A 26,193-nucleotide genomic window follows, 5' to 3' on the forward strand; every position below is an offset into this window, starting at 1 on the left:
ACCTTCTCTAGTCTGGAGCCCAAGGAGCTGTATTCGAAACTACCACTGACAATGCTCATTCAGAAACTGGTGGCCCACGCATGCATGTGTGGTCATGAAACTGGAAAGGGATCACTGAACAGGAGGAGGGTGATTGAGTATTTGTGACATGAAGCAAAAAGAGGAACTATTTGTGGAGAAACCTTCCAGGAAGAGGGCACTGGGAACAGGGGACATCAAAAGAGGGATTAATTAGAACCAAGTATAGTGACATATGTGTTTAGAAACGACACAGTCACGCCCATTAATTTATTTATAACTTTTAAAGAAAAAATTGCTATTCACCTTCTGGTTTTATTTATATACCAGACCATTTGAAAAGTTCTCAGATTACAGAAGAACCTTGGCTGAGCCTTCTGGAAAACATACCAGTAACACTTAGTGGTCAGACCACTTTAGCCAACACAACCACAAACTCTGAGGCCACAGCACATTACCACAATAAGGCCAGGGCTGTGAGTGTTTTGTGGAACTTCTTCATGGTATACACTCTGTCCACTCTCTGTGCTCCTGTGCTTTCCCACGCCCCTGAGGTAGCATATAGCAAGCTAAAACTCTTGTTCTGGACACTCACCAGATCAGGATGAGGAAGCTTTTTGGTGAAAATTCTCATTGATCCCTGGAAAACATCATTCACAATAGCTGTACAAGTAAAGAATACAAAGTGTGTGAGGCCAGAAAGCACAACAGGCACACACCCCCAACTTCTAAATTCATTTCAGGTACAAACAAGAACCTCCTGGTGTAAGAATCAAGCTCTCTCTAAGCAAGGAGCCTCCCTTCATACCAGCTATCATCAAGGTGATGTATAATTATCTAATTACACTGTAGCTCTTCCACAGGATAGACACTCTTTCAACAGTGGGCTGGCTCATTTGAAATGAATGAGCGATTTACACATGCATATCGAGGAAGGGATTGAGGGAGGGGTGGAGGGAGAAGTGAGGGAAAGGAACACAGACAGACAGACAGAAGGACAGTGGTAGTGAGCATGAGTGCTGAAGAGCTGGCACAGAAGCTTAGAGCACTTGTTGCTCTTACAGAGAGAACCCAGGTTTGATTCCCAGCACCCACACAATGGCCCACAATCACCCATAACTCTAGTTCCAGGGGCTCCAATACCATCTTTTGACCTCTGAGAGCACTAGGCACACACATGAAACACAAGGCAAAAAGCAGGCAAATTATTCATGCATATGAAATACTTAATAATTTTTAAAACTATCAGTTAAAACTGGGCATAGAACTGGGTATGGTGGCTCACACCTGTAATCCCATCACTTGGGAGGTGGAAGCAGGAAGATCAATAGTTCAAAGGCAACTTCTATTACATGAGACCCTGCCTCAAAACAAGAAACTAAACTACAAAAAAATAAGCAGAGGGAGATGGTCTGATCAATATGGAGCTTCCCACCACACACGAAGACCTGGGTTTGATCCCCAGCACTGCATGCTAAACAAAGTCGGGTAAAGAGTCTTCACCTAATACCAGTCCTGAACCTCCACAGCACACTCGTGCACAAACACACGCGCACACATGCGCACACACACGGTGAAAAGCAGTTCAACCAAGACATTTCTCATAATCACACAGTACCTTCGAAGGGAGGCAATGCAGAACCCACATTGTACATGAGAAAAATAACCAACACAACACAGTAAACAAAAACCCAAGGAAAACTGCAAAGCTCACGGGCTCCTAGAATCCCAGTGAGACACAAGTTGGAGGCCTGAGAGAATGAGCATGGTTGAGTGTACCCCATAGATGGGGCAGAGCATTCTAGAGCAAAACACTACACTCCTTCACCTACGCTCCTTCACCAGCAAAGCCGTCAGAACACAGAGGACAAGAGAGCTGGGTGGGACAAGCCTATTCTCAGGCAGTGCAAACAGGAAGACTGGGAATGTGAGGCAGCCTAGGCAACATGGCAAGACCCTATCTCAAAACACACACACATACACACACAATCAATCAATGAAACAAAAAGGAAGAAAACTAAAGTGCATGATGTCTCCAAACACCTCGCTGGATCTGAAGTCTGTAAGCCACAAGCTACAGCTGGCGTTCAAAATAAACATCAACTGACCACTAAACCAAGAGAGGCTAAGTCAGAGGGACTTGCAGTGTGAGACTCTAAGAGGCCAGCTTTATGGCTCCAAGTACAGAGCCAGGGTCTGTTCTGCCATTCAGCTCCATTCTTCACCAGCTCTATGTAGTGCTGGCAGGAACCTAAGGACTAGAACATAATGACCCAAGTCTTCATTTTAAAATGGGTCAAGATTCCTAGGGCATAATTATATCCAGTTCTGACCTGTTAAAAAATGTTTTAGTCAATGGGTGGTGGTACTTGTCTTCAATCTCAGCACTTGGGAGGCAGAGGTAGGTGATCTGCGTGAGTTCAAGGCCAGCCTGGTGTTCAGAGCCAGTTCCAGAACTACACTGAAACACTGTTTCAAAAAAACAAAAACAAGGGGGCTGGAGAGATGGCTCAGCAAGAGCACTGATGCTCTTCTAGAGGTCATGAGTTCAATTCCCAGCACCCACATGGTGACTCACAACCATGGGATTCTGGCATGCAGGTGTACATGCCCATAGATCCCTCATACTGCTGCCGCCACTGCCGCCACCACAAAATGAGCTTCCCTGGGGCTTGTGACACCCTGACCTCTAAGGGCTCTTGTACTACACATGTGGAATACATAAACTCATGCACTGAGTAAATAAAACTTTAATCTGGGCAGGTGAGGGACTTTAATTGATAGCCAACACTATTAATGAAACAGAGTGCCATTTCAATAAGTGCATACAGAGTGCAATGAGGACAAGCTGAGACTAACTGGTATATCCATCTCTGAACATTCATCACTTCCTTGTGCTCAAAACATTCAAAATCCTCTCTATCTGCTACACCAACATATACAGTCAGTGCTGTCAACCACTGCTACTCTACTGTGTCAGAGACGTTGAGAGCTGCTCTTCCTGCTTATCCTTCTATCTGAGTCCATCCAGTCTCAGGCCTCAGGCAACCAGGGCTCTACTCTGAGCTGCTGGAAGGTCACTTCTGGAGTGATAGCACAGTCATGGCTTCTGTCTGGCTTACTTCACTTAACACAGCATCTTCCAGGCATTTGTGCTTGAAATACCGCTACGGCTAGGTGCGGTGGGGTATATCTGTAATCTCAGTATTTGGGAGGCTGGGTCAGGAGGATCATAAATTCCAAGCCCATCTGGGATACGCAGCAAGACTCTATTTCACTGGAATCAAGCAAATGATTCATGTCCATGAAAGTTACTTGGACAACTGAAGCCCTGTGGTAAACTGAGAAGAGCTGTGTATGCTTAAGAATGGGCACCAAGATCAAAACAGGGCCCTGTTGGGTGTAGCAGTCCTGGATGCCTCTTGGAGGAGGTTACATTTCAGCAGCAGTTTGCCAGAGTACAAAATGCATGTTGTAAGACTTTAAGGAAGTAGGCACTGGCAGGGCAAAGGTCTTGAGGAGGAATGTCTTGTGTTTGAAGACTAAAAACAAGATGGAGTAGTCAGAGAGGCCAGAGGAGGGAGAGATAGTGAGGAGCAGGAAGGAGGAGAAGGGGAAGGAGGGGAAGCTGAAAGTGGAGAGGCCGAGAAGTGAGAGAGCGGGAGGAGGAACAAGAAGAAAGAAGAGGCAGAGACATGGGAGGAGGAAGAGGAGGAAGAGGAAGAGGAGGGGGAAGAAAGGGATGAGGGAGAGGAGGAGGGAGGGGATGAGAAGACACAGGCACCTGACGGGCAGGGTGGGAGTCTAGAAAGCAGAACATCTGACTTCCACTTTAAGAAGGGGCATCCCTGAAGAGATGGACAAACAAGCCCCGCAGCCTCCCCTTGCCCTCTCTCACCTCCACTCTAACCCATGCATGCTTGCCCGTTCTAGACCCTAGACTCCCTGGGGTTAGGACTGAGCCTAACTCTTCTCCTACCTCTATGCTATGCTGGTGTCCTGAGCACTTTTATGCTTTTCCACAGTGTCAAAATTCACTGACTAATAAATTCATACAGCATCTCAAAAGAAAAGAAAAAGACTGTATTTCAAAGATTAAAAAAGAAAGAAAGAAAGAAAGAAAAAGATAAAACAACAAAAACTAGGGAAAAATAAGCTGAGAATATAACCATACTCTAACACAACACAGAGCAAGGTCTATTAAGCCTAGTGCAGCCTAATTGTAATCCCAACATTTGGGAGGCAGAAGCAGAAGGATCAGGAGTTCAAAGTCATTTGAGCATGGAAGAAACTAAGACAGGAAGAACCTGAGTTCCAGGATAGCTCCAGCTGGCTCGGGCAAGACTTTGTCTCCGATGAGGAAGGTAGATAACACACGCTAACCCCCACTTGTTCCCACCCCAAAGGAAAGAATGAGAAGTGGGCTGGGCGGTGGTGCATACCCTTAATGCCAGCACTCAGGAGGCAGAGGCAGGTGGATCTCCAGGCCAGCCTGGTCTACAGAATGAGTTCTAGGACAGCCAAGGCCACATAAAGAAACCCTGTCACAGAAAAACAAACAAACAAACACAAATGAAAAGGACAGAAGTTATAAAAAGTTTTTTAGTGAGAAAAAAAAGAAAGAAAGAAAATAGGGCTCTTTTGACAAGCATCATGACTTACTCTTTTTCTTCTTCTTGGTGCCTCCCAGAGCTGAGTGCAGAGCATTCAGAAACCAAGACAGGAAGTCAACTCCATCCCCTGGGAAAAAAGGAAAAGAACACGCTGAAGCTCAGAGGCAGGAAAGGAACCAACATGCACTGGCTGGCCTCCTCATCCTCTCCGGCTACTTGTCACATACCCATACTCCGTGCATCCTCCTCTACCTGACCACAAACACCCACACTCCTCAAGGTCAAGCTTACTCTTCAGCCTTCTCTTTCTCTCAAGGTACTTTGGTGACCCTGTCATCATCCAAATGTATCTCATCACCCTGTGATAACAATGAATGAAGACCTTGTAACATCCACTTCTCCAAAGTGGCTCTGACTTCCTCCTTTCCCTACCTTATAAAGACTCTCATGTCTCAGGAAGGTGACTTCTGGTGCTAGTATTAAAAAAGGCATCTAGGGCTGGAGAGATGGCTCAGTGGTTAAGAGCACTGACTGCTCTTCCAGAGGTCCTGAGTTCAAGTCCCAGCAACCACATGGTGGCTCATATCCATCTGTAATGAGATCTGGTGCCGTCTTCTGGTGTGTCTGCAGACAGCTACAGTGTACTCATATAGAATAAATAAATCTTTTCTTTTTAAAGGCATCTACTGTAGAACAAGGGATGCTGGGAACAAGCAGCATTCCTGGCCCTTGATAAGAGTGCCTACGGTGAGACTAACTGCCTCCCTCTCAAGTATTTCTCACCTAATGTCTCTCTCCATTTACTTCCTCTCTGCTCATCTAGTTGAAATCTCTAAGTCTGTATGATCTTCTTTAACTTCATCTACCTGATTCCAAAGGCCTGACAACTCTATAAATCACTTTCCTCCACACACCCCACCCTTTAATTACAACCATAGCAAAAACTACTCCATAGACACCACATACATCTAAGCAACTGACAATACCCATGTCTCAGACACTTGAGAAAACTGTGCTTCACTGACAACACAAACTATGCTATGACAGAAGAAACTAGGCAAGCATAAGTTTATTCTTAGAGTTAAGATTTTTCTGCAATTCTCTAACCAATTAAGCTTTAACTTTGCAAAGCTGTTGAAAGCTAAAGGGAAGACTGATAGATACAACCAGCCATGGCACAAAAAATAGATTTCTCTACAAAAATATTGTATCTTGTTGCAGCCTTGACATAAAAAACGAAAGAGTCCCTGGTTGCACAGAGGACCTGAGTTCAGTTCCCAGCATCCGCAGTGGACTGCCTACCACTGCCTGTGACCCTAGCTACAGGGGATGCAACACCTTCTTCTAGAATCCAAGAACACCTGCACACACATGCACATCTGCCCATACACACATTTAACTATGCACACACATGCACATACCCACCTGCCTATACACACACTTAAAAATAAAACAAATCTTAAAAATCAAAAGAGGGGTTGGGGATTTAGCTTAGTGGTAGAGTGCTTGCCTAGCAAGCGCAAGGCCCTGGGTTCGGTCCCCAGCTCTGAAAAAAAGAAAAAAAAAAAAAAAATCAAAAGAACCTCAGAGTTGGTCCAGAAACAAAATGACTTATGAATCTAGATGTTGGAATCTGATGGTTCTAGAACAGGAGGTAGTTGTCCCCGTTCAGAAGTGTAAGGTGTTACTGGCCTTGTTGCAAACTGTGAAACACTGTGCTAAGGCTTAGTAACTTCTGCTCAACTGGGAATAAATCATGGGGTTCTGATCAACATATACTGTCCATTCCCAAGTGAACCATTCTCTCCGTTATCCTAAAATCCTAAACCCCAAGAGTATCAGCCGCTCCTTATCTTCTTGTCATTCCCTAGTGCTCCTTTCCTTGACCTCCCGAGACTCTGAGAGACAAGCATGGTGGCACATGCTTTTATTCCAGCACATAGGATGCAGAGGCTGGTGGCTCTGTGAGTTCCAGGCATGTCTGGCCTACACAGTAAGATCCAGGACAGCCAAGGCTGCATAGTGAGACCCTGTCTTTGTACAAAAAAACAAAAGAAGGAGGAGGAAATCAAAGAAAGAAAGAGAGAGAGGGGGCGGGGGAGATGTGTGGAGAGGGCTGGAGACGGCTCAGCACTTTAGAGCTCCTGCTGCTCTTCAGGTGAACCCAGGTTTGTTTCCTGGTACCCACATGGCAGCTAACAACTGTCTATAATTCCAGTTTGTGGGGAATCTGACCCCTCTTCTGGCCTCCTCAGGTACCAGGCACCCATATGGTACACGGATTTATACATTCAGGCACAACACTTACACACATAACATAATAAAATTTTTTAAAAAGCAAGTCACTGAACTTTCCCTCTATTTAAGTAATTTATCAGAATAATGGAGTTTTAATTATATTTTTGGATTTTGAGGAAAAGACCTCATAAAGCTAAAGGTGACCTTGAACTCGTCTCCACCTCCAAGGTACTGGGATTATACACATGTACCACCATGCCCAGTCAGAATAATATTTCTCAAACATAGATCTGACATCACACTTTTGTGTCAACTAATTCTCAACCTTGTTAAGATATAATCCAATCTTTTTACAAAGACACTGAAAAAAATCCTCCTTCCTAGCTAGTACCCTGATCCTCCACTGACCCTGGAATCTACAATATGACTACTTACTCTCTGTGCCAGACACTTTTGTGCATGCCGAACTAGACACTGGCACCTCTATGCCTGCCTGACGGGCACACCTATCACCAACCCGCCTCCTCCTGCTCTGCCTCACACTCAGGACCCTTTCCAGATGCTCAGCTGGGTCTGTGTCCCAAGCTCCCACAAAGTAGGGCCTCTGCTTTTTCTTGTCATAGCACTTAACACACTCTGACTACCTTCCTATACAATAACCTTCCCCACTTAGCCAAGGAGATCCTAGAAGAAAATGGTCACATTCCTTATCACCACAGCTCTAAAACTCTGCAAGAAAAGGGAAGTACAGAATGAGCCAATACTGGGGAGACAGAGACAGGTGGAGTTTGAGTTTGAGGCCAGTCTAGTTCACACTGTGAGCTCCAGGACAATCAGGGCTCCAGAGTGAGTCCTTTTCTCAAAACAGGCACTACAGAAGACGCAGTCAGAAGCAGGCTCTGAGAGGTGAGACGGAGCCAACAGTTTCCCAGGGGGGAGCCAGACAGTGGGTAGCACAGGTGGCCACTGCTCACTAACAGGTCCGTGCCCAGGTTCCCCATAAGCAACGCCATTATTTTGTCAGATGACACAGTTTGTAGTCATTCAGCTGCAATGTCTTTGGTTTCTCTACACAAAACCGACTGATCAGAAAAGAATAAAGAGCCTAACCCACTATCCATAAACAGTGCCTTCGGTTCCTATCAGTGGAAATGAATGTGTTCATCAGTCTTGATATGCTGCCCTCAAGTCAGAGAGGAGGATGACTTGTTTCTCACCTTGTTTGGTAATTTGGAAAGTCTTCTTGCTGCAAAGTACGACGGCCTGAAGCATCTCATGAGGAGAAACATGTGCCTTGAAGTTTCGGGGGTTCCAGAGCTTTCTCATCAGCTCTCCAAAACGCTGGACCAACAAGAACATGATATCCCCCGGAGGACGCTTGATGTTCTTATAATTGTCCTCCTCCAGGAAGTAGTTCCGAAGAGGAGGAACGTTAGATAGTGCCTGTAAGTCAAGCACTCTAGTTAACCCAAAGCCCCTTAAAAGACCTCTTGTGAAGAGCTGTTCCAGCTAACACTCAGACAAAGCCTGTGACAGGTCTAGGATGGCCTTAAAAAATCCAAAAGAAACTGACCCTCTGAAAATGCTTCCAGAGCTCAGTAAAATGTCCTTCACTGAGTCACACAAAATAAAGGCTGACGGGCTGGAGAGATGGCTCAATGGTTATGAGCACTGACTGCTCTTCCAGAGGTCCTGAGTTCAATTCCCAGCAACCACATGGTGGCTCACAACCATCTGTAATGGGATCCGATGCCCTCTTCTGGTGTGTGTGAGGACAGCTACAGTGTACTTATATAAATAAATAAATATTTTAAAAGAAAAAAATAAAGGCTGACAATCACTTAGTGAACATGTACACCCAGAAAGACTTTAAAAGAAAAGCACAGTAACTCTGTAATCCTAGCACTTAGAAGGCTGAGACAGGAGAACTACCACAAGTGTGAAGCCGGGCTGGACAATGTAGTGAGTCCAGGCCAGTCTGGGATACAGAGCAAGGCCCTAGCTTAAAAACAAAAAAACAAAATCATAAAAAGTACTTTTAAAAAATGTATTTGGGGCTGCATCCTGCCCTTGCAGAGGACCTCCTGGATCCATGTCTGGCAGCTCAGCACTGCCTGTAACTCCAGCTCCAGAGGATCTAACACCTTTCTCTGGAGCCCACCGGTACCTGCACTCACACATGTACATGCCCACATAGTGCATACACATACACAGAAAGGAGGAAGGGGGAGGGAGGGAAGGAAGAGGAAGGGAAGGAGGAAGCGGGAGGGAAAGGAATGCAAATATAAGCATCGAGTTTAGTTTTGGCATTGCCTTGTGACAAGGTGCACCTGTTAGCACCTGGAAACTTCAGGAGCCATAACTTAGAGGCTGAAAAAAAATCTCTCAGCATGTGGCAGCCACCCCCTTGACCAGAGAGAGAGGAGTGTTCTGCTGGCTGCAGAACAAATGCTCAAGTAGTGTCCTCAGACAGACCTTCTGACAGCACTCTCTAAGAAAGCAGTAATTTCCTGGTGACCTTTGCACTGCTTCCAGTTTGTCCTCCCCAGTGTTCTCTCTTGAGCCTACCTGCAGCACAGCATTTGCATAGTCGTTGGCTTTTATGTTGTTCAGTCCCACAATCCCTGGCAGGTAAGTGGTACCATCATATGCCCGGGACAATTTGGCTTGCTTGTCCAAGTTTGCAATTTGCTGCTTTGTGAAAGTAGGCTTCAACACATACTGCCAAGCAAAAGAAAACTCTAAGTTGTTGTAAGAAAGCTCTAAGATATGTCCAGAACGGCAATTCCTACCCAAAATAAAAACACCCTGGTCATGAATGCCTCACTACACACCCTAAGGCCCCAGCCAGGGATGAAGATCAAGTTAACAAAGTAAGCCCTCCACGGCACTCATCCACGGAGTTCCACGTCTAACCCTAAATCACTGAATTTCAGGTCTGTGTTCAACCCTACAACTTGGTCAGTTCCATGATCAATGACTGTCAGAAACCACAGGATCCTAAGGACTATAATCCTAAGTCTCCAATGAGGTGTCATATGTATCTAGCTCAAAAATGGGAGCACCCCCTTCTTTGCTGGCACTAAGATTTCAAGCCTCCCCAGGACTGTGTGGGCAAGAATGGAGTCTTCTTGGTCACATAGTTATCATCATGAACTTACTTTGAAATCTTGAATTTATTTCACCATTTCACTCTCCCTCCAAATACATCCCTGACCTCTTGTAGGGCACTCTCTAGGAATCCTTAAGATAGCTCACAAAACAACGTGCCTCTTACTAGCAACCTGGGAAACATACTGTAATATCCTCCAGCGAGGAATCGATGATCTCATAGTTGTCAGGAAGGCAGTAAAACTTGAGAGTGTGGAGGTTGAGGAAGACATGGTGGCTGAACTGGACACTGTGGATGTAGGCATGAGACTTTAAACCCCGGCCTGTGGGGAAAGGAAAAAGGCTATCAGAGAAAGGCCTAGAAAGCACAAATCAGGTTTGCTCCATTTCATTATTTTGTGTAAAACATGTTAAAAGCAAAAACAAAGCCCTACACCTTCCATTAAATTAATTACATAAACTTCTCTCACAAAGAGAACCAGAAAGAGCATTAAGATATAAGTTAGGGAATCACTTTCAATATAAAGTAGACACAAACCAACTTCACGTGCATCAAAAACTAGGAACAGGGGGGTTGGGGATTTAGCTCAGTGGTAGAGCGCTTGCCTAGGAAGTGCAAGGCCCTGGGTTTGGTCCCCAGCTCCGGAAAAAAAAAAAAAAATAAACTAGGAACAGTCGAAAATACATTTTTGGTAAGTAAGTATACAAATACGTTAAAAAACCCAGCTGTTGGGTTGGGGATTTAGCTCAGCGGTAGAGCACTTGCCTAGCAGGCGCAAGGCCCTGGGTTCGATCCCCAGCTCCGGAAAAAAAAGAAAAAAGAAAGAAAAAAGAAAAAACCTAGCTGTACCTGTCCTGAGGCCTCCCACCCATGTTCAGGACATGTGCCCATGTCCTCTGCCCTCTGTGATTTCTACTGTTTTGTAGCACTGAGATTAACCCAGAGCTCTGTGCACTCTACACACACTCTCGAGTTAGCACTGGGCTACCACCCAGACTCTTCCATTTTGAGACATGGTCTTGTTTAGGTTCCCAAGCTGTCTCAACTTCCCACCTTCCTATCTTCCCACCTAAGGTTCCTGAGAAGCTTGGATAATAGTATGTATGTATCACCCTCCAGCACTCTAAAATATTGCTCTCCTTCAGCCCATGCGAATCCTTTTGCAGAAGAGCTGTAAGAGAAAATAGGCCAGAGAGTGGTGACTCACACCTTTAATCTCAGCCCTTGGGAGGCAGAGGCAGGGGATCTCTTGAGTTGGAAACCAGCATGGTCTACAGAGTGAGTTCAAGGACAGCTAAGGATATATAGAGAAACCCTGTCTCAAAGAACAACAACAAAATAAAAAACAAAAAAAAGAATGAATTATAACAACATATGAACATGCATAAAAAAAACCCCATCACTTCTTATTCTAACCTAAAAGAATGAAAGAAAGAAAGAAAGGAAGGAAGGAAGGAAGGAAGGAAGGAAGAAAGAAAGAAAGAAAGAAAGAAAGAAAGAAAGAAAGAAAGAAAGGAAGAGAGAAAGAAAGGCAGGCAGGCAGGCAGACTGGGCATGGTGCCACCTGTGATCTCAGCAGTAGAGAGATGGCAGGAGGATCAAGACCTTGTCTACAAATACACACACTTACTTGACATTGGGGAGAAGTCAAAAAGGCTCAGTAAGTAAAGGCATTTGCCACTAAGCCTAGTGACCTGAGTTTGATCTCTGGAACCACATGGTAGAAAAAGAACCCCTGCACCCTGTCCTGACTTCTATATAAGCACACAAAGGCATGCGCATGTGTGCACACACGTGCACACATACACACACACAAACACAAAATAATAAAGTTAAATCACATCACCAGTGGACTATGAATGTTCTTACTACTCCCTTGGTCTAAATGAGTTAAAATAATACATTTTCCAAAAAGAACTAAATACATAAGTATTCTTGAGCATGAGGAAACCTGGGGAGGAGACTCAAGTTCAAGGAAGCCTGGCCTATGTGCTCAGGCCCCATCTCAAACAATAAAACTATAAATACAGAAAACACTAGACTTGGAAACCCAGGGGCTGCAGATGTAGCTCAGTGGTAGAGTACTTGCCAGCATGTTTGAGAACCTAGGTTCAATGCCCAATACCAAAAGGAAGGATGGCAGAGAAGGGAGGGGAAAAAGTAAACAGAAGCTTAGAAACTCATTGTTCGGAGAGCTGGTCTTTCTTCACAGATCTTTCTCTCTTCCAGATGTGCTCAACTCTGATGAAGGAGGGAACCTTCTCCAGTTTCCTGGAAATAAAGATGAGGGGGAAAGGGGGCAGCTTCACAAACTTAACACGTTTATCTCTCTCCCCATTTACTTACCTTGAAAGTACTTGCCACACACCAGGCAGGCATATGCATTGATGTGCGAGAGAGAAATGGAACAGAGTTTCTCAAAGTCGAAGTCCAGCACACTCCTGAGAGACAGAGCACAGAACAGTGACGGGGTGAGGTGGCACTGGCTCTGTGTCCCACAATGCTGCCCCACCAACACACACAAGAGAATGCTGTAGCAACTACACATAGACCACATACCTCTACCCAGCCACCACAGCAGGCTCAAACTGTCTGCATCAAACACAAATGCCCAGAACACACTTTTTCATTAGAGTCAAAAACCATGGATCGACATATGGCAAAGATAAAAGCTGGATCTGCACTAAACATGAATAGGCTTTTCCCTAAATGATAACATGACAACGATTTTACATAGCACTGACACTGTATTTGGGGTTAGTAATCTACATAGATTATATGTAAATACTAACCCACAGTTTATAAAAACTTGAACAGCCAGATTTTGGCATATATCAGGGAATCCTGGTTCCACTCACCTGACGGATATAAAAGACAACCTTTTCACAGTGGCTCACTCCTGCAACACTAGCACTGAGTCGGGAAGCCTGCAAGTCTGAGGCCTGCTCTAGCCATAAACAGTTCCAAACCAGCCTCGGTTATACAGTAAGACATGGAAAACAAAAAGAATCTTCACATTCTTTGCAGGGAAAGCAACAAATAGGACCAAAATAAGAGCCCAACAGCACTGGGAAAGGACACATCCTTTTAAAGACTAAAGAATCTGCCAGGCATGGTAGCACAAACCTTTAATCCTAGCACTAATGAGGCAGAGGTAGGTGGACGTCTGCGAGTTTGAGGCCAGTCTAGTCTGCACATTGCATTCCAAGCTAGTTGGAGTTACACAGTGAGATTCTGGCTCAAAAATAAATAAAAATTTTATTTATTTACTTATTTATTTTTGGTTTATTGAAACAGGATTCCTCTGTATGTAGCTCTGGCTGTCCTGGAACTGGCTCTGGACTAGACTAGCCTTGAACTCACAGAGATCCACCTGCCTCTGCCTCCTGAGTGCTGGGATTAAAGACATTTTACTACCATGCCTGGCTATAAAATTTTATTTGTTTATTAAAAAAAAAAAAAAAAAAAAAAAAAAAGGAGGGGGTAAGCTTGGGAATTTGAAAAGGAAAGGACCGGAGGTTTTGCTTAGTGGTAAAGTACTTGCCCAGCAAGCACAAGATCCTAGCACACCACACCAAAAAAAGAAAAAGAGAGAAAAACCACAGGATAGAGGAGGAATGAGAAAGCAAGCAGCTGAAGAAGTTTAACACAACACAGAGCCACAGTATGAGTGCTGAGCAGAAAGAGACCAAAAGCTTTTATGTCCACTGAATCCACAAATGTGAGACTCCATAGTAAATATTAACAGCTATACTGTTGAGGAACCATTGGTCATATGTGGTTATTGATAAATTTAGTTCCTAAGCTAAAGTGTAGCTCAGTGGTAAGGTATGTGCAGCATAAATGCTCTGGATTTGATTTCCAGTACCACAAGCAAAGTAATGAATTAGTGCTTCCAGGGCATGAGCCATATGTCAAGTCATCAAGAGCCTTGTGTAGCCTGTGCTTCCCACAGCAAACATCCCCTATTGAGAGCAATGGCTGATGAGTTTGGTGGGGCACCTATAACCCCTGCACTCGGGGCTGAGGCTGGAGAGTTGAGAATTCAATGTCTTCCTGAGCCACATATCAGAACCTGTTTCAAAAACAAAAACAAAACAAAACAAAACAAAACAAAACAAAAAACCCAACATCTTAAAATGAAATTCTCTGTTGTGGAGAGTTCTATTGGACAGCACCATTCTAGAAGATAGGCTGAGGACAACTGAAAATCAAAGAATATACAAGATAAAGTCTCTGCCATACAAAAACAAGCAAACAAGAACTTTGGGGACTGGGAGAGATGGCTGCATGGTTAAGAGTGCTTGCAGACAACCAGAGTTGGGTTTGTAGCACCCACACTGGGCAGTTTACGACCACCCATAAATTCACTTCAAAGGGAACTGGCGCCCTCTTCTGGCCTCCACAGGCACCTGCATGCACATGATGCACATGAACTTGTGCAGGGATACACACACATAAATAACAACAAAAGGCAACACTTCTCTGAGAACCCCACATCCGTGCTGTTAAGTGTGTCTTACTTTATAGTGAGCTCTTTCCCTTAACCCATGTGCTGAAGCTGATATTCAAGTATCTTCAAAGGTGTTGTGGTCCACACCTGTAATCTCAGTACTCAGGAGGCAGACAAGAGGCAGGCAAATCTCTGGGTTCAAGGGCAACCTGGTCTACGGATTGGGTTCTAGGACAGCCAGAGATTTTACACACACACACACACACACACACACACACACACACACACACCTCAAAAAAAAAAAAAAAAACCAAACAAACAAAAACAAAAAAAACTGCACTGTTGGGGTTGGGGATTTGGCTCAGAGGTAGAGCGCTTGCCTAGCAACTGCAAGGCCCTGGGTTCGGTCCCCAGCTCCGAAAAACAAAAAAACAAAAAAACTGCACTGTCACTATAAAGGAACAACACAACTGAACATGTCAAGAAGCACAATTTCCTAGGCAGACAGGCATAAAAGGAGGAAGGTTTGAATGTATTCTTCAATGCTCAGTTTAGAGAATTTTCTACTGTATTCTGCATCTCAAAATCTACATATGGGGCTGGAGAGATTGCTCAGCAGTTAAGAGCACTAGCTGCTCTTCCAGATGTTCAATTCCCAGCACCCATACGACAGCTCACAACTGTCTATAACTCCATTTCCAGGGGATTTGGTGCACTCACACACACACACACACACACACACACACACACACACATGCTGGCAAAACACTAATACACATAAAATAAATTTTTAAAAAATCCACTGACTTTGTTTGTTCGCATAGTATTGGTGATTAAACCTTGGACTTCTGCCCTGTCAGGCAAGTGCTCACTACTAAGATACATCACCAAGACTTTCCTCATCCTTTTCACATCACTCACCTATTAATAGTATCCAAGTATGGACAGTGACGACTCCTCCGGTCTTCAGAATCCACTCGGCCATTCTTTGCTGAAAAGAAATCCATCACAGGCTTTAAAATGGGAAACTTGTGCTGGAAAATAACTCAGTGGTAGAACACTTAACTAGCACAGGCAGGATTTGCTCCAGCACCATAAATGGACGACAGGAGGCTCTCCTCAAATCACAGGTACAAAACAAATAAACAAAACAAAAATCACAGGAATGGGAAAGTTTGATCACTAAGATTGGGAAAGTCTGATCACTGAGATTGGGAAAGTCTGATCACTGAGATTGGGAAAGTCTGATCACTGAGATTGGGAAAGTTTGATCACTAAGATTAGGAAAGTTTGATCACTGAGATTGGGAAAGTTTTTGATCACTGAGATTGGGAAAGTCTGATCACTGAGAGTAAGATGAGCTTGTACTTTTCATTTAGTGACAACATTTAAAAAAAAAAGGCCACTAATGACATAAGTTACAAACCAAGAGTAGATCTATTACATATATAACCAACAAAAGATTAACTTATATATTACATAAAGGAATCCAGGCGAGTGAGATGGCTTAGTAAGGGGCTTGCCACCAACCCAACTATCTGGATTCACTCCCTGGGACATACAGGGTAGGAAGAAAGAATTGACTCCCACAAGTTGCCCACATGTATACCATGGTATGTGCATACAGGTATAGTGGTGCACACAATTAATCCTAACCCTTGAGAGGATAGGCTAGGTGAAATCCCTAAGTCTACAGAAAAAGTTCCAGACAGCCAGGGCTATTTATTAAGAGCCTGCCTAAATAAATAAATAAATATCAAATAGGCATGAAAGTTATCATGAAATATATCACAAGTACTAAGATAGTCTAAACATCCTTAAATCTACCATTAGTCCAAGAACTGTGATGGATTCTGAGAGTTAATCCTAATGTGCTAACTCTAAAGTTAGCTCTAATGTGTTAGCTTGCTACAGCTTCATGGATGCTGACAGAAGGCACACGATCACAGACTAAACCAAAGAGTCTATTAAAGCGACTAACAATATCCAATTATATGACATCTTTGCCAGATCCTAGAGTTAAGTCCCACACTAGAACAGAAAAAGAGCCAGTGCTCACAGTGGGTTACATTATAGAAGATCCCTGCCCTTAAGGGAATTATACCTTCATGTGACCTTACTCCCTTTTGCTCTATGGAATAATACAATCTGTCTCCCAAGGCTGTTCATTACATCAACATCCTTTACAAGACAACATAGAAATCCCATGCAAAACCCAGGAGAAACAGAAGCGTCTCTGAACTATTCAACTGATACAAAGTCACTACTTTAGTCGGGTGCACTCGACTAACAGCCTTGTTCCAGAAATTACAACCTGGCTCTGAATCTTAGGAATTTTGAAGGGAAATAGAAAACGGTGAGGGGAACACCTGTACAACTATCAGCAGAGCACCTGACTCACATGAGCCATTCAATAACGGGAAGAAGCTGTGGTGTATGGTGACAACGTTTAAGTTTAGAATTGTCTTCATTTGAAGGCAGTCCAGTCTAGATTCAAACCCATGCAAGGAGGCGGTAGGAAGGAAAAGTAAAATGCAGATGAAAACTGGGCATCTCAGATCTCAGGAAAGGGAGGCAAAGTACCAGGAATCTAAGATCATCTCTGGTTACAGCTTCACGTTTCTGAGACCTGTCTCAAAAAGTAGGAGGAGAGAGAAGAAAGCAGGCAAAAGGGGAGGTCGCGCCCGGCCCGGCCCCGCGCACCTCGCACCTCCCGCTCGGGCTCCGAGTCCTCGTCGGCCTCACGCTCACGCTTCACCCGCACAACCGGGAGCACGGGCGCCGGGACCTCTCGCGGAGTCGGCTCGGCCTCCCGCTTCACGCGGACCGGACTACCCCGGGAGCTCGCCGCCTCGGGCTCCTTCTCGCGGTCTCGCTCCTTCTTGATGCGACCCGAGCTACCTCGAGACTCGGACTCGCGCTTCCCACGGGTAGAACCATGAGACTGCCGCTTGGACCGGCTAGACATCGCCACCACCGGTTAGGAGCTTCCGCGCCGGCGCCGCGCACGGGAGGCAAGCAGCCAATCAAGAGCCGAGCTAGCTTCAGAAGCACAGCTCGCTACGAGTCGCTGTGAGGGACAGTACAAGCTTATAAAACGTTATAGGTGCTGCTGGCCCAAATGAGATAGTTTTGAACATATTGTGTCCTTTATCCATCTTCTCTTCACAGCTTAAATAGAACCTTTCATAGGCTACGTTGACTGTAGGAAAAACGAAGCTAGCATTCAACCCGAGATATCTTCAGGATAGTTTGTGTCTCGAAACGACAATCCACAGATGTCCCCATGATCAGGGACTGATGACCTAAACAGAAAAAAAATCAGTATTTCTCCTTCATTCAGGCTTGTACCTTGGAACTTCAATTAGTAACATATTTAAAGGGCTCTTGAAATAAGGAGTTTGCAAATACTCTACGCATTTATTGTTTAGCTAATAAAACTTCAAATTCAGCTTTACCACGGAGTCATGCCTTAGACCTTGCCTATTTGAACAGTTCCATCGAGGTATAATTGATATACAGGACAGTACACGTTTGATGTGTCTAATTTGCTAAATTTCGATGTGTGAACACTTACAGCTCCATTGTCATAATCAAGAGAAGAACTCCGGAAATGTCCTTGTGCCCATGTGGAATCCCACCCAAACCAAAATAGTGACTACATTTCCTAGAGTTTTGTTTTTGTTTTAAGATTTATTTATTATATATGAACATGATGTAGCTGTCTTCAGCACATCAGAAAAGGACATCAGATCCCATTACAGATGGTTGTGAGCCACCATGTGGTTGCTGGGAATTGAACTCAGGACCTCTGGAAGAGCAGTCAGTTCTCTTAACTGCTCAGCCATCTCATCTCTCCAGCCCCTTCCTGGATTTTATGCTCAAGTATGAGTTGGTTTTTCCTCTTTCTAACCAGGTCTCATTCACATCTGGTGTAAGATAGTCTGTTCCTTTACTTTCATTATAATATCCCATCAAACAGATGTACTAGACTTTGTCACTGCTCTAATGACAGGTTTCTGATTTTGACATTTTAAACTGAAGATTTGAAAAACTATACACGTAGGCTGCGGCAAAAAGAATCCCAAAGTTTAAGGTCAACTGAGCTACATAGTTAGTTCAAGACTATCTTAGGCTACATACCAAAAAGAAAGAAAGAAGAAAAGGCTATTCATTATTAGACCCTCCTATGGCCTTGGTTCCTGCCATGGACAGTTAAGCAAGTGGTCTGGGCTCTAGCACTGCAACCCCAATATGGCTGAAATAGGGTCTGGGTATGAGTGGGGAAAACTTGCATACCTGAGCACTTGTCTGCCTCATTGCCTATTAGAGATAGATGTTTTTAGTATGTCCACTAATAAGCAAACAAACGGAGGAGATTAGTTTAGTCGGTGAGAATGCTTACTGCCAAGTATGAGTTCAAATCCCCAGCACCTATGTAAAAAGCCTACAGTGGACATAGCCTAGCCCTTTGGGAAGTGGAGATAGGAGGACCACTAGGGCTTGGTGGCTGTCAGCTTAACTACAGGTTGAGTGAGAAGTCCTATCTCAAAGGAACAGGAAGGGAATACAGACCAGAGCACCTGGTGTCCTCTAGCCTACACACATTACAAACACAAAAATAAGGACACTTAGGCACAGTTGGATTAAAGCGTCAACCAAATGGCATATATAACATTTTTTTTAATTTGCCATAAAGAAATGATGTCATTTGCAGGAAAGTGGTGAACCTAGAGATGTTAAGCGAATTCAATATAATTTGGAAAGATGAATCACAAATATTGAATTCTTTCCGATATGAAGGACCTAGACGCGTCTGTGTGTGTGTGTGTGTGTGTGTGTAGAACTATAGGAGGCAAGGAAGGGGTCTAAAGGAGAGAAGATGCAGCAAAGATGATGGAGATAACAAAATATAACTTTCTCGTGAGCAGAATCTAGCTTTAAAGATAGGAGCAAAGCAAATACACGCAACACATATACACACACATATTTGATCTCATAATGAAGCTTATTGTACTAAAGAATGGAGTTTTTAACGGGCTAGAAAAGAAAGCCAACATCTCTAAACTAATAGAGTGCACGTTCGGTATTCTTGGATGACTCGAACTTTTAAAATAATTTCTTGGCATCTGAATATAATCCTTCTTTCGTGTAGATAACATTACAAAGAAAGCGATCTTCCAGCTCTAACAGTGATCAACAGATGAGGGTTCTCAAGTTTCGAAAGCGTCAACACTCCGCGGCACCCGCCCCTACGCAACCGGAAAAAAGGGCATCGGAGCCGGAAGTCGAGGTCCGCGACCGGAAGTCTTGATCCGCTGCCGGCGGCCTGAATTACCCGGCCGTTGTGGCGGTTGCGGCGGTTCTGTACCCAGGATCCGAATGGAGGCGGCACGGGACCCAGGCCCGGGGTTGTGCTGCAAGCCCGGCGGGCGTCTGGACATGAGCCACGGCTTCGTACACCATATCCGTCGGAACCAGATCGCTCGGTACCGCCCCGCCCCAGGCCCGGCCCGGCCCGATTCGGCCGGGTGACAGCGCCTGACTCCCGCTCGGCTCCCCGCAGGGACGACTACGACAAGAAGGTGAAGCAGGCGGCCAAGGAGAAGGCGAGGAGGCGCCACACGCCCGCGCCCACGCGGCCCCGCAAGCCAGACCTACAGGTGTACCTGCCGCGCCACCGAGGTGAGCAGCCGCCAGCTCGCGGCCCCGCCCCTAGGGCAAGCCCCTCTTCTTTGCGTCAGGGCTCCTGCTCACCCGGCCCTTACCGAGGCCACTGCATCAACGTCAGCGACCCCACTTCTCCGCTCCAAGGCCAGTGACCCCAGTTAAACAGCACTGTTACATAAGGTACCTGGGACCCGGCCAGGAATCGCTGTCCACCAGTGTGGTCTGTCATGCTGTGTTTTAATATTTCTGCCACCTGGAAGAGAGAACGTCTGGCTGAGATTAAAAACAAAAACAAACAAACAAAAAAAAAAAACCTGAACAACAACAACAGAAAAAACGACCAGTACATAAAATGAAGTGACCCCAGTAAATGGCCTTTTGTCGGGTTTCCTGTGACCATGAGCTCACGTTTACTAACAACTAACATATGACACCAAGTTTTGGGGCTATTGTTTACAGAGGGTTTAGATCTTGAGTACATTGACTCATTGAACCCATAAGACACCATTAAGCTGAGAACTAGTATGTCTGTTTTACTATCCAAAGAGGTGAATAAGTTGACCAACATCTCAGGTAGTAAATGGCAGAGCCTGGATTTGAACTGAGGCAGAGCTCTGTCCATCCTTTGAGCAACTTCCAGTGATATTTGCAAGAGACATGTTCATCTTGTTCTTAACTTTCTAGTGTAATTATGCTAGAGAGAGAGAGAAAGAGAAGTTAAAATCCTGATTGACAGCTCCCCTAACACACACACACACACACACACACAGTGCACACACATACCCACCCAGGGTCTGTTGGAAGCTTGGAGGCTTTCTTGGTGTTGTTTTTCTGATAGTTTCTGTGGGCAGGGGTTTTAGCAGCATCCCCCTCTTCCCTCTCATTCTGGTTTGCCCTTACAGATGGCTCTACCCACCCAGTGAACCCAGACTGTGAGGAGTCCAGTGAGAGCAGCAGTAGTGGAAACTCTGAGCTGGAGCCTCCTGGTCGCCAGCTCTTCTGTTTAGAATATGAAGCGGACAGTGGAGAGGTCACATCAGTTATTGTATATCAGGTACGCCTTCCGGAAACAGCTGCATCTTGACGGTCCTGGGCCATGATGGAAACTACCACTAGTTCCTGAGCCGCTGTTAATCTCAGGGCCAGTGGAAAACGTGTCTTCCTGTCAGGTATTCTCAGCACAGAGATTCCTAATTGGGGGAACAGGGAAAACTTGTGACCCGCAGTTGAGAATCACTGTTACAGGGGATTCCTGAGAAATGACAAGCCTTAAGCCAAACAGTTCTGTGAGAATGCTGTCTAGGAATAGGGCAGCACTTTTCTGAGAGACCAGGCTCTGAGCTTCCTGACTCTTCCTCCACGTAGGACGATGATCCCGGAAGGGTGAGTGAGGAAGTATCAGCACACACACCTCTGGATCCAGCCATGCGAGAGGCCCTCAGATTGCGCATCCAGGAGGAACTTGCAAAGCGCCAGAGCCGACACTGATGGGGTTGAAGGGCAGGATTCACTGCACTTGGCAGAATTTTGCCCAAGGAGCTCACCTCTAGTTTGGGGGGTGCCAGGATGAATCCATGTGATCTTCAGGGATAATGTCCTCCTCTAAGCTGCTGTATCCACAAGGGTCTTGCAGGACCACATCCGACCTACCTCTCAGCAGCTATTCTCTCTTATCTCATCTAACCTAACATTCTGGAATTTTGGCTTTGGCTAACGGTGTTTTGGGGGCAGAGACTTCAGGGAGAGCCAGGCTTTCTGAAGCCTTTGCCCGTGTGCTGTTGTCTTGGTGAGGTTATTTGTCAGGCTCCTTCGTGTTTCTGCTTTCTTCCACTCATCTTTCCCCAGGCCTGTTTTCAGTCATCACTTTTCGTTTCTCCTAGCTTTCTGCCTTGGGTAGAGTCCATTTCTACCCCCCCCCACCCGCAACATGACTGTTTTTCTGCCACTCAGGAATTTAGAAGTGGGGCTTCTGGAAGCCTGCCTTCCTTGACAAGTTCTCCAAGTAATTCTGATGCCAATAAAACAGGAGAGCTTTGGTTTTGAGGCCTATTTGGAAACACATCTCCTTCCCCTTCTGTGGCCTTCCCAAGCTACTCATGCCTCACTGCTTTGCACTGTCTGTGTAGACTGCATAGGAGACCCAGGAAGAAGGTGCTGTGCTAAGTTGCTGTCCTTTGTTGAAAACCTGTCCTGCTAAGCATGGGTGGCACATGCCTTTAATCCCGGTACTCAGGAGGTAGAGACAGGTGGATCTCTGTGAGTTCAAGGCCAGCCTGGTCTACATACCAGCACATCTAGTGGCAGGACAGACAGTGGTAGAAAGAACCTATCTCAAAACAACAACAACAACAAGAAAGGTTTAAAAAAGTAAAACCTGCCTTGGCTAGGCTTACCAAATTCACCTCCTAGCTGTGAACAGACTACCTTCTGCTCAGACTAAAGGGGAATTATCAAAGCAGATGCTCCAATTGTGGTTTAGCAATCTTGAGTTATTGAAGTTGGGAGAGTTGACAATAGCTATAATTGTCCTGAGGTGGGAGGGCCCCAGTTTCAAAAAGGAGTTGAGAAGAACATCATCAAGAAAGTGAAATGACCCTTTCTCTGCTCCATGCTTTCTTCTCTCATACCTCCCAAGAATATGTCTGAGCATGATGACGCACGCTTTAACCTTACCAGCATGGAAGAGGCCAGAGTATGAGACTGCCTAAGTTAAAGACCAACCTGAGCTGTCTCGAGAGAAAACTAAGTAAATGTACCTTAGGTCCTTTGGGTAAAGATCCCCAGACAGAGCATTTTTCCAGCAGGGGACATGTTTTCCAACACTAGCTTAGGCTAACTAAGGTCTGAAGTCCATAAGACATCCTGTGCACGGGAATTCAGGGCTACCTAAGACATACGAGCCTAACTTCAGCAACCTGAAACATGAGTCATAAAACAGCCCACAGCCGAACCTCCTACCCCGGGCGTTTGTCTTCTAGGGTCTCAAGATCATTCTAACTGTAGGAGTTCAGTAGCTTGTCTCTTCTGGGACACCTGGGGTCCCTGCTGTGTTTTATCCCCTTCTGCTGAAAACATGTAATGTAGCGGGCATCGGCTTTATGCATTAAAAGAGTGACTCACAGCTTGCTGTGCCAGAGCTCTGGGGCATTGGGTGAGGTGGTGAGTTAGAAGGGCCTAGTCCAGAGGTAGCTGGGGACCTGAATGCTCTAGACCAGGAGAGCTGGTCCCAGAGCTCAGTGCCTTAAGCTTGAGTCCTGATCTCAGTCTGCTGTCAGGGAAACGCCTTCACCCAGTACTTGTGCACTAGTGCTGAAAGTGCCTGTGGCCTTACTTGGTTAGATACCATCCAGAGCCTTCGGGGTGAAGGAGGGTCTGCCACACTCCATGCTCTTCATCCTCCAGTTAATCAGTCCATATTCTGACTTAAAACACAGGATTCACTGGAACTCTGGCTGGACAAAGAACATTGGAATCTCTTTGGGGTCTGTGTTCTTAGAGCTATGCTTCCTATATCCTGATTCTGTTATTGTACACCTGTTAAAAACACCTGAAGAAGAATCTGAGGACCAGCACCTACAAATTTGCCGTTATTCCCACTTCTTGATGAAGGACAAAATAGATACAGTGTTCTGTAGAGGCCGTTCATGTGTTCATATGGTCCTCACAAAGACCCTGCGCAGAAAGGAGACGGATGGAAACTTCTCTAAGCTCCTTTTCCAGAAGCACTTTGCTTATCAGTATGTATGAAAGATTTTCTAGCTAAGAAAGCACTCTTGATTCTTAGCTAATTTGTCCTGTATGACTACCTAAAGCCCCAGACTTGTGCCCAAATGAAATGGTCATTCTGAGCCAGCCTGTGAGAGCTGATATTTTCTAGGCACCCCTAAAATGTCTCTTAGGGGCCACCCTCAGCCTTATGGCATAGCTTTGTTGCTCTGCTGGCCTATTCTGGGGTCCGTAGTAATGTCCAGTTTACTTGGCAACCCTGCTTCCAGATGCTTCTCTTACCTATTTCAAAATTCACAGGCCATAGTGAGTTCTCAGAACTGCCCAATGTTACAGCACAGCATGCCATAGGCAGGACTTAACAGCAAACTGCCTCAGAATCAACATTCATTTGAGTAGATAAGTTCTTAACTGTCTTTTTTGGGGGAAGGGGGTATGGGGTCAGGAGGCTGAGCCAGGTATGATGGTACATGCTGGTAATCCCAGCATTTGAAAGGCTGAGATAAAAGGATTGCCCTATAGCCAGGCATAGTGGCACATACCATTAATCCCAGCACTTGGGAGGCAGAGATAAGGTCTCCTGAGGCCAGCCTTATCTACAAAGCAAGTTCAGGACAGCTACAAGTACATAGAGAAACCCTGTCTCAAACCCTACCCCGATTATTTAAGAAAAAAAAAAGACTGCTATGAGTTCGATGCCAGCGTGAGCTACATAAACCTTGTATCAAACAAAAAGTCTCATTCCCATTCTCTATGGAATGTTTTTTCCCCTTAGTTCTTAACTAGAGTTAAGCCTGTATTTTACAGTTTTGTGATTCCTGGACCAAGTGTGTATTATTCATGAGAGAGAGAATTGGTTTTTGCAAGGGGGTTTGTGCTGTGCAAGAATAAATGATAAAGCCGGGGTTGTAGCCCCCTGGCAAGCATGACTCTGAAGAGTGCAAAGAAGGGAAAAATGTAAAAGCGTATACGATGAGAGTAAAGTGTATGCTGGCTGCAGTCTAGCCAGCAGGTGTGGATCTAGAGGAAATGTGAAAGAACATTCCATCTCTCTGGTCGTGGGTGTACTGCCAACTGGAGAGCAGCCCAGATAGGTGGAAGCTCTTTGGGGTGGTGAGTGTCCAACCTGCTGTGTTTAACAAGACCTGTGTCAGGGTGGTGCTTCCTAGATAACTCAAATTTAAGTGAGACCCTCATATAAGGACAGATGACTTTTCTGCCTCTGAGCCTTTGGGAATCTCATATGCAATGCTGGCAGTTGTTTGAAACCTTACTCTTGAATGCCCACCCTGTCCCTGCCGAGCTGTTGGTGCCAGCCCAAATTTCCTTGGTGTTAGAGTGTGGCTAGAAGTGAAAACCTTCCTAGTTAGGGGTTCCTCCCTTCCCAGAGCAAACAGAGCAAGAGGTTGGGAATGGTGGGGAACAGCTCAAGAGATGAAGACAGAAGGATCACTGTCCATTTGAGAGTAGCCTAAGCCACACAGCAAACTTCCAAGTGTCCTGGCTATGTCATGGTGCTAAATGTGGAAAAAGCCATGCATTCTTTTCTCATTCCCAGTGTTTCTGTATAAATAAAATGAATTATGCAAAGTGTTTGAAAATCATGGAAGGTACTTTTTAAACCAATAAACTATTTTTACAGCACTGTTTTTGCCAAAAGTTGTGAAATCACTTGTGTACCTGGGGGGAAGGGAAGTTAAGTGCCTGCCCTAAAGTCGCTGTGCTACCCAGTCAGCACTGGGACTCTCTCCTCTTGGTGTACTGACTATTTTAAGAGCTGTTCTGGTTGGAGTGTAACAGCTAGACTCATGTAACATGAGGGTTGAAATTAAAGACATCTGGTCCTGCTTTGTCCTCTCAGGCAGCTTCCTTCTTCAGGTGTCCACAAACAGCCTGGGCTTCATCGGGACCTGTATCTTGAGTATTTGTTTTAGGGATTATTCAAGCTGACATAGTAAACCTAAAGTGCCTGCAGCAACACAGCTCTGCAGTTCTGGTCACCTAACATGTTAGAAGAGTCAGTAGGGTTCTTGAGCAACCTTCCAAGACCTTTCCCTGGTGATGAGATAAAGGCACAAACCCATCTCAGTAGGCTACAGTGAGTGTAGCTAAGTGGCATACCAACATAGGTCTGTACGGCAGTACTAAGGCAGAGGCAGGATGAAAGTCAAAAGGTAAAGACTAAGCTGAGCTTGGTGGAGTACACCTTTAATCCCAGCACTGGGGAAGCCAGGCAAATCTCGAGTACAAAGCCAGCCTGAGGTATGTAGTCTCATAAAATATATATATTTGAGCCAAATCAGGGAGTTCCAACCACAGGACTACATGGTCCCTATCTTGAGGGAAAGAAAACAGGCTAACCA

At 45.2% G+C, this 26,193-nt stretch overlaps 2 protein-coding genes across 7 annotated transcripts in view; one reads left to right on the forward strand and one right to left on the reverse strand.

The window, feature by feature from the left end:
- Positions 1 to 23,516, reverse strand: part of Usp39 (ubiquitin specific peptidase 39) — a 32,379-nt gene extending 8,863 nt beyond the window's left edge. For 2 of the 3 annotated variants that reach the window (NM_001106597.2, NM_001398741.1), the window contains 10 exon segments: positions 614 to 681; positions 4,681 to 4,758; positions 8,087 to 8,312; positions 9,438 to 9,590; positions 10,167 to 10,303; positions 12,328 to 12,422; positions 15,356 to 15,425; positions 17,138 to 17,739; positions 20,289 to 20,357; positions 23,436 to 23,516. In NM_001106597.2, the coding sequence (NP_001100067.1) occupies positions 614 to 681; positions 4,681 to 4,758; positions 8,087 to 8,312; positions 9,438 to 9,590; positions 10,167 to 10,303; positions 12,328 to 12,422; positions 15,356 to 15,425; positions 17,138 to 17,402 (1,092 nt within the window). In that variant the 5' untranslated portion in view covers positions 17,403 to 17,739; positions 20,289 to 20,357; positions 23,436 to 23,516. 3 annotated transcript variants of the gene reach the window in all.
- Positions 19,727 to 25,474, forward strand: C4h2orf68 (similar to human chromosome 2 open reading frame 68). Of its 4 annotated transcripts, none has more exons than XR_015685839.1 (4): positions 19,727 to 19,923; positions 20,001 to 20,284; positions 21,007 to 21,158; positions 23,539 to 25,474. XR_015685839.1 is itself a non-coding variant. In XM_087659377.1 (4 exons), exons 1-4 carry the CDS (start codon positions 19,817 to 19,819, stop codon positions 23,620 to 23,622), a joined length of 462 nt encoding a protein of 153 aa, XP_087515503.1. In that variant the 5' UTR covers positions 19,727 to 19,816; the 3' UTR covers positions 23,623 to 25,474.
- Positions 25,475 to 26,193: the final 719 nt, after the last annotated feature.

Source organism: Rattus norvegicus, chromosome 4, assembly GCF_021556685.1.
Source record: "Rattus norvegicus strain SHRSP/BbbUtx chromosome 4, alternate assembly SHRSP_T2T, whole genome shotgun sequence".
Classification (NCBI taxonomy): domain Eukaryota; kingdom Metazoa; phylum Chordata; class Mammalia; order Rodentia; family Muridae; genus Rattus; species Rattus norvegicus.

Excerpts from the sequence above, each read along its gene's own strand:
- C4h2orf68 (XM_087659377.1), top strand. The coding sequence starts at position 19,817 with ATGGAGGCGGCACGGGACCCAGGCCCGGGGTTGTGCTGCAAGCCCGGC. Across the intron at positions 19,924-20,000 it reads CGTCGGAACCAGATCGCTCG|GGACGACTACGACAAGAAGG; the intron begins GTACCGCCCCGC and ends GGCTCCCCGCAG. Across the intron at positions 21,159-23,538 it reads CATCAGTTATTGTATATCAG|GATTCACTGGAACTCTGGCT; the intron begins GTACGCCTTCCG and ends CTTAAAACACAG.